The 7,500-nt window shown below is 49.2% G+C and overlaps 1 protein-coding gene across 1 annotated transcript in view; it reads left to right on the top strand.

Annotated features, from left to right (window-relative positions):
- Positions 1 to 7,500, top strand: part of csmd3a (CUB and Sushi multiple domains 3a) — a 393,918-nt gene that overhangs the window by 199,873 nt on the left and 186,545 nt on the right. The window contains exons 36-38 of the mRNA XM_063199008.1: positions 1 to 37; positions 829 to 925; positions 5,889 to 5,993. The exon at positions 1 to 37 is cut by the window's left edge and continues 88 nt beyond it. Of these exons, the coding sequence (XP_063055078.1) occupies positions 1 to 37; positions 829 to 925; positions 5,889 to 5,993 (239 nt within the window). The remainder of the gene's footprint in view (positions 38 to 828; positions 926 to 5,888; positions 5,994 to 7,500) is intronic.

Here is a 7,500-nt window from a genome sequence, read left to right as displayed (position 1 = left end):
TTGGAAGGTCTTCGTTCCAGAGGGAGCCGGGATCCAAGTGAGGAAGCCACTTCAGAAAAATATATTCTACAACTGAAATCATATGAGAGAGAGAGAGAGAGAGAGAGAGAGAGAGAGAGAGAGAGAGAGAGAGAGAGAGAGAGAGAGAGAGAGAGAGAGAGAGAGAGAGAGAGAGAGAGAGCGACAGAGACAGAGACAGAGACAGAGACAGAGACAGAGACAGAGACAGAGATGCATACACTATAAAGAGAGAGAGAGAGGGAAGAAAGTTGCCTTCTCTGCAGTTAAGTCCAGAGCTTTTAGCACTGCGATCCATCTAGGGAACTCCCTGGAGCTGACTTAATTATTCAAATGGCAAATATTTAATATCCCCCCGGCAATTTGGTGTGGATGGTTCTCCCCTCCCTCCCCAGAAAACAAAGGGCTGGTCCCCCCACACCCTAGACCGGCCCCCTTAGCTAGTTTCCAGACAGCTGTGAAACATTGTGTCGTCCCTCGCCCCTCACAGTTGCAAACCCGGCACTTGACAAGATCACTGTTGACAATTTATGTCAGTCTAAAAGAAGCTCCAGAGTGCTGTGAAACTTTGCCTCTACACCTCACCACACCATACCATCTCACAACAACAAAAAAAAATCCCACCGCCTCAACTCCCCCCCCCACCCCCCCAACCCCAAAACCCATGCGACACTCCCGTACGCTCCCTGTTTTGCTAAGCCAATACTCCCCCATAAATAGTTGAATACATTTGGATGACACTATCAATTTTCAGGGGCTTTACCAGCTTAATGCTGCAGCGGCTGTTTTTCCCTTCCTCTGCATATTTAGATCACAGTGGTGAGTTTTGCCACCGAGCACAACTGGGACACGTTGGAGTTCTACGACGGAGTCGACAGCGATGCACCAAGACTCGGAAGTTATTCAGGTACTTTCTTTGTTTTTTTTCTTTTCCACCTCTCTTTCTCTCGCTCTCACTCTCTGTATCTCTTTCCCTGTCTGTCTTTCTGTCTGTCTGCCTATCCCTCTCTCTTTATCATCCCTGTCCTCCCTCTCCTCTCCCTCTTTCTCTTTCTCTTTCTCTTTCTTTTCCACTCTTTTTCTCATTTCTCTCTTTCTCTCCCTCTCCCCCCCTCTCTCTCTCTCTCTCTCTCTCTCTCTCTCTCTCTGTCTCTCTCTCTCTCGGATTGATTTCTCCAAGTGTTAGCTGTCAATTTTACATATCTCCAAAGAGCCAATCAAGTCGTTGGGTTCATCTGCTCACGGTGCAGGCGGTCACATGGCAGCTTTCCTGTCTGGGTAATAGAGGCCTTCAACTGTGTACAGGGCCGGTTCTAGTCAACTTGGTGCCCTAGGCGAGCACCCCCAGAGGCGCATCTTGCCACCAGGCAAGGCAGTCAGACGCTTGGGGCCCTCAAGCCCCTAGATAGTGGATAACAGCCCACACTTTACCACAGTAGTGGCGATTTTGGTTCAAATGTTCATTATTTTGCATTTTCGCTTGGGGCCCCATCTGACCCTAGAATCGCCTCTAAGCACCCCCTTCCCTTTTTGTGCATTTAGACATTGTCATCTGTAAACATAGCGTCATGCATCTGATCGAACACAGTTAATCTGCGTCGAGTCCATGAATAGTCATTATCAACGTGTTGAGTGTAAAGAAGTTTTTTTTTCCGTGTTCCGCCCTCAATACTTTTGGCGCCCTGGGCGACTACCTGGTGTGCCTATGCCTAGCGCCTGCCCTGACTGTGTATTTCCACCGTGGCTTCATGCGCCCTAGACTGACCAGTACTGTCTCTGATGAACAGTTACTGAACTCGTAAACATCCTCAACATTTGCTGCGCTTGCAGCTGGTGGAGAAGGATAGTACACGTTTTTTTTTCATTCCCCTTCTCCTTCGTTTTTTCCTCCCTTCCCCGCTCGTACAGCAGAGGCAAACACCCCGAGGTATAGCTGGCTTTTCAATTTCCATGTTTTATATTTATAAGATGGCCGCACATACATGGCGGTGGCAGTGCTGCTTCAGATGCAACCAATAGACCTCCTTGGATGCAACATACAGTATGATGCATATATGCATGAGGTTTTACGCAGCCACATCTAATTGCTTTGTCAGACTGGAAAGCCACTAGTATTTCCAAGAGATGTGACCACGTTAGGAGCGTTGTGGTTTTTTTTTGTTTTTCTTCCTCTTCACTTGACTGTCACATGTGGTCTATGGAAAGCTGTGCTCGATGTGCTCAAGCGGCTTATTATTTTTTTTCTCTACTTCGCCTTTGGTCTCCGCACACTTGGGTTTCAAAGAAAGCCTCTCGCACATCATCTTGATTTTACCCCTATGGCTGGGCTTGGCCGTGAACGCCGGTCTGCTTTTGTTCGCGCCAGGAAACTGAAGCGATGCACGGAAAGGCCTGAGGGTCTTGGGCTGGGGTGATAAAGAGTTTTGTGTCACTCCCCAGCACACCACACACATACAGCACACACACAGACACATACAGCACACAGACACAGACACAGACACAGACACAGACACAGACACACACACACACACACACACACACACACACACACACACACACACACACACACACACACACACACACACACACACACACACACACACACTCGCACACACGCGCATGCACTCGCACCCATTCAAGCAAACACACAGACATCAACACCACTTGTACACACACACAAACACACACACAAAACAAAACAAACGCCACACTCCCCAACATCACTTTCACACCTACCACCCACCTCACCACCACCACCACCACAATCACCGCAGCCAACACAATCCTCCGCTTCACGCTCTCTGTCTCCCGTGTGTCTCTCTCTCTCTCTCTCTCTGTGTTTTTTTGTTTTTTTTTAGCTGCGAAAAACTTCCGCGCCGAGAATTTTTGTTTCATCGTCCAAAAGGCATCAATATCAGAGCCGTCATTGAGCATCATGCATGGGCGCCTCCGTAATCAGTCAAGGGGAAATGGGGGTGTCAGCGCCATCCCACAGGGACCCTCACTGTAAGTAGAAAACAGGATGGCAAGTAGCGACGCGGAGGCACGGCGCAGTACAGCACAGTACAGCGCAGCGCAGCACAGCACAGCACAGCACAGCACAGCGCAGCACAGCACGGCGCAGTACAGCGCAACGCAGCACAGCACAGCACAGCGCAGCACAGCACGGCGCAGTACAGCGCAACGCAGCACAGAGTAGCGCGGAGGGAAAGCGGCTGCCTACCACGCAACCAAGACGGGATAGAGAAGAAGGGATTGGGGGAGGATGTGTTTGGGGAACGAGGGAGAGAGTAGTATATAGGGGCAGAGAGAGAGAGAGAGAGAGAGAGAGAGAGACAGAAAGTAAGGGAGAGAGAGCATGGAGGAAGAGAAGAGAAGAGAAGAGAAGAGAAGAGAAGAGAAGAGAAGAGAAGAGAAGAGAAGAGAAGAGAAGAGAAGAGAAGAGAAGAGAAGAGAAAGACACTGAAGGCAACATTGAGGGACAGCATTTCATTATTTGTCAGCTTTTTTTTCTCGAAGTTTGTTTTTCTTTCTCCTCTACCTCTCCCTCTCCCACCTCCCCCCTCCCCCCATCCGTCCTTTTTTTGGCTCCCACAAAGGCATAACGCGGCATAAATTTGTGCGAAAATGAAATAGATGTGCACAGGCCTGAGTCGACGAGTGGGGGGGAATGTTCCCGGACAGGAAGTAAGTGCCGCTGACAGGTTGACATTTAATCTATCCAGCCGCTCAAATTAGATCCGCGGCGGACGGATCTGAGAGCGGACAGTAACTTGCATTAGCAAAACAGAAGTACGTGTGGGCAGCATAACAATATACAGTATACGTCGGAAAGGTGATAACTGATGCGGTTGAAAAGGGATGAGGCCTTCTTTTCTGTCGGTCGTGCGTGGCAGCAAAATCAAATACTCTTGAGAATAATTTCTGAAATCCTCTTCAATCATTCTTTACATTGTGTTTTTTCTGTCCTTCTTGTCTGTCAGTAAAGGTAGGGATTTAATTTTCTATTACAGTGAAAATGCAACAGAACGTTCACTGTCCCCTACACACTTGTGCACGTGCGTGCGCGCACACTCTCTCACACACACACACACACACACACACACACACACACACACACACACACACACACACACACACACACACACACACACACACACACACACACACACACACACACAGACACACAGACACACGCACACACAGACGCACACACAGACGCACACACAGACGCACACACACACACACACACACACACACACACACACACACGCACACACACACACACACAGAGTTGCAGTGGCACTTTTCATGAGGTGGTTCATGGACACGTGTTTTTGTCTGTGTGTGCGCTTGTGTTTGTCCGTGTGTGTGCGGCCATGTCTGGTGACCTAACCTGTCAAGTCGTCCGGCGGGGCATTGCTCGGGCTTCAATCACAGTCAAGGCAGGGGGCCGGGACAGGCGAGGAGGTGGAGGCGGGCAGATGAATGGGTCACCCAGACGTGGCCGTAAGCACCTTTAATGACGCTGTCTCTCAAAGCTAACAATACAAGCCGTGTCACCCGCGACGCCTCCCACCCTCACTCACTCAATACACAGACACGTGCGTGAGTGCGCACACACACGCACGCAGTCGCGTACGCACGCATGCACACACGCATGCACACACGCACGCAGTCGCGTACGCACGCACGCATGCACACACGCACACGTACTTTGCTGCTTTGAGCGATACACACACTCACATGCACCCACACACACACACACACACAAACACATGCATGCACGCGCGCACACACACACACACACACGCATACTTTGCTGCTTTGAGCGATACACACATGCACACACACACACACACACACACACACACACACACACACACACACACACACACACACACACACACACACACACACACACACACACACACACACCATTTGCTGCTTTGTGGCGACCTCCCTCAGCCGTGTCCTGTCAGCGGCGCGCTCGGAGGACGACAAGGGAAGAGAAGGGGAAACGCTCCAGACAGATTGGAGATTTGGCGGCGGATGAGCAGCGACAGCGCTGGTAATCTGGGGTGTGCGTGAGGCGGCGTCGACAGATAATAACATCTGTTCTTCTCCACCTTTCCTCCCACCCATCCATCCACCCATCCATCCAACCATCCTTCCATCTATCCTCCTCTCACCCAAATTCCTCCGTCTCTTCTCGTTCACCTCTCCTGACTGTCACCCATCCTTACCACCCATCCTTCTATCTGCCCATCCGTCCTTCTCTACCTCCCCCATCCTCCCATCCTCTCACCCATATCCCTACACTACTTCCATCCTACCATCCTCTCACCCATCTACCTCCACCTCTTCTCCTCTCCTCCCATCCATCCTCCTCCACCTCTGTCATTCTCCCATCTTTTCACTCATCTTCTTTGACCTCTTCCAACCTCTCATCCTCTCACCAATTTTCCTCCACCCCTTCTCCTTCACCTCTCTTCCCACCCATCTTCACTTCCATCCTTGCCACCCTTCCTCTCACCTGTTGCCCTCCACCTCTCCTCCTCCACCTCTACCATCATCCCATCCTCTCACCTATCTCCCTCCATATCTTCTCTTCTCCTCCACCTCTCCCATCAATCCTTCCTCTCACCTGTCTTCCTCTATATCTTCTCTTGTCCCCCACCTCTCCCATCATCCCATCCTGTCGCCTATCTTCCTCCATATCTTCTCTTCTCCTCCACCTCTCCCATCATTCCATCCTCTCCTCCATAACTTCTCTTCTCCTCCACCTCCCCCATCATCCCATCCTCTCACCTATCTTCCTCCATATCTCCTCTTCTCCTCCACCTCCATTTCTCCGCGGCCTTCTTCAGGTACCACCATCCCGCCGGTCCTCAACAGCACCTCCAACAACTTGTACCTGACGTTCCAGACGGACATGAGCACATCGGGCTCCGGCTTTCACCTGGAGTACACGGGTAAGGCCACACACCTCCGGCTTTCACCTGGAGTACACGGGTAAGGCCACACACCTCCGGCTTTCACCTGGAGTACACGGGTAAGGCCACACACCGTTTAACATTTAACCTGACATTGGACAACAGTGGATGTCAATCCCAGTCTCAGTTAAGGGCCAAGTGTGTCAGTCAAGGGCGCCATATGAGTGGTGGAGCATTTTTTTCGTCATTCTTTATTTATTAGCAATGTTACTGCTGCTGCACTCCACTCATTTGGCTGCAGTTAAAGTTGAGAAACCCTCATTTAGGGAGCCCAAAAGTGGGGGTGTAAGGGCACCATGGTGTCAGTCTCAGTTTCTGCCAAGTGTAGTTGTTTTCTCACTTGCACTTAAAGGAACAGTCCAATGCTAAGGGGTCATTTGATAGTTTTTAGTTTTGTGCAGTGAGTCTCCCCACTGTGTTTGTTGGACAGTTATGAGACCAGTTAGCTTTTTCTGAGGGTTGCACGTGACATACAGGTAGGTCTGTTGCCATTTAACCTGACACTGGACAGCAGAGGGTGTCAATCTCAGTCTCTAAGTAAGAACAAAGCCCATGGAGTGTATATAATCGGCCTCTCTCTGCTCTTAACTCATTGGATACAAGCCATTTTGGAATCATACAACCCAACAGTGTCAGAGCCTTTATAGGATTTTAGGTGTTTTTTCAATACCCACAGAAAATCAAATTCTATGCCTATGTCAACCATAAAAAAACGAATTGCTGCACATAAGCATCAATTGTACTGAACGTTAGGATCCGAAATTACATGTTTAAGCATCATTGGCAACAAGTAAATTAAAGGCATTGCACTGCATTGTAATTTTGCATTGCATCAAATTACTAACAATACAACAGTACCTAGTCATAGATCCATTGACTAGTCTAGTCTCTTGCAGGTAGCCTCAAAATCAGCCATTTCCAACAGAGCATGGCTTTATGGGGTCATCCCTATGTTCCCCGGGTCCTATGTTCCCCTCTACCGTGGAACATAGGACCCTTTTTTCAAAAAAGGGTTATATGTTCCCCACTGCTTCAAAGTAGACTGCTGACACATGGCAAAGTGCATGTTGCTGTTGCAACTGTGACAGGTTAGGTTTAGGGATAGTTTTGATCAGGGCATAAATTAAAAACTCAGCAACATTGCATTACGACAGGTTAGGTTTAGGGATGGTTTTGGGAAGGGCACAATTTGAAAACTTGGAAACATACAATGCTGGGAATTTAGGACCCTTTTTTCAAAAAAGGGTTCTATGTTCCCTGCTGCTTCCAAGTAGACTGCTGACACAATGGCAAAGTGCAGGTTTGGGCACACATTTACAACTCAGAAACATTGCATTTCTCACAGGTTAGGTTTATGGATGGCTTTGGGAAGGGCACAATTTGAAAACTTGGAAACATACAATGCAGGGAACATAGAACTCTTTTTTAGAAAAAGGGTCCTATGTTCCCCGCTTCCATACAAAGACAGGGGAACATAGGACCCGGG

Source organism: Engraulis encrasicolus, chromosome 5, assembly GCF_034702125.1.
Source record: "Engraulis encrasicolus isolate BLACKSEA-1 chromosome 5, IST_EnEncr_1.0, whole genome shotgun sequence".
NCBI classification, from domain to species: domain Eukaryota; kingdom Metazoa; phylum Chordata; class Actinopteri; order Clupeiformes; family Engraulidae; genus Engraulis; species Engraulis encrasicolus.
This window is presented reverse-complemented; position numbering and strand designations above follow the sequence as displayed.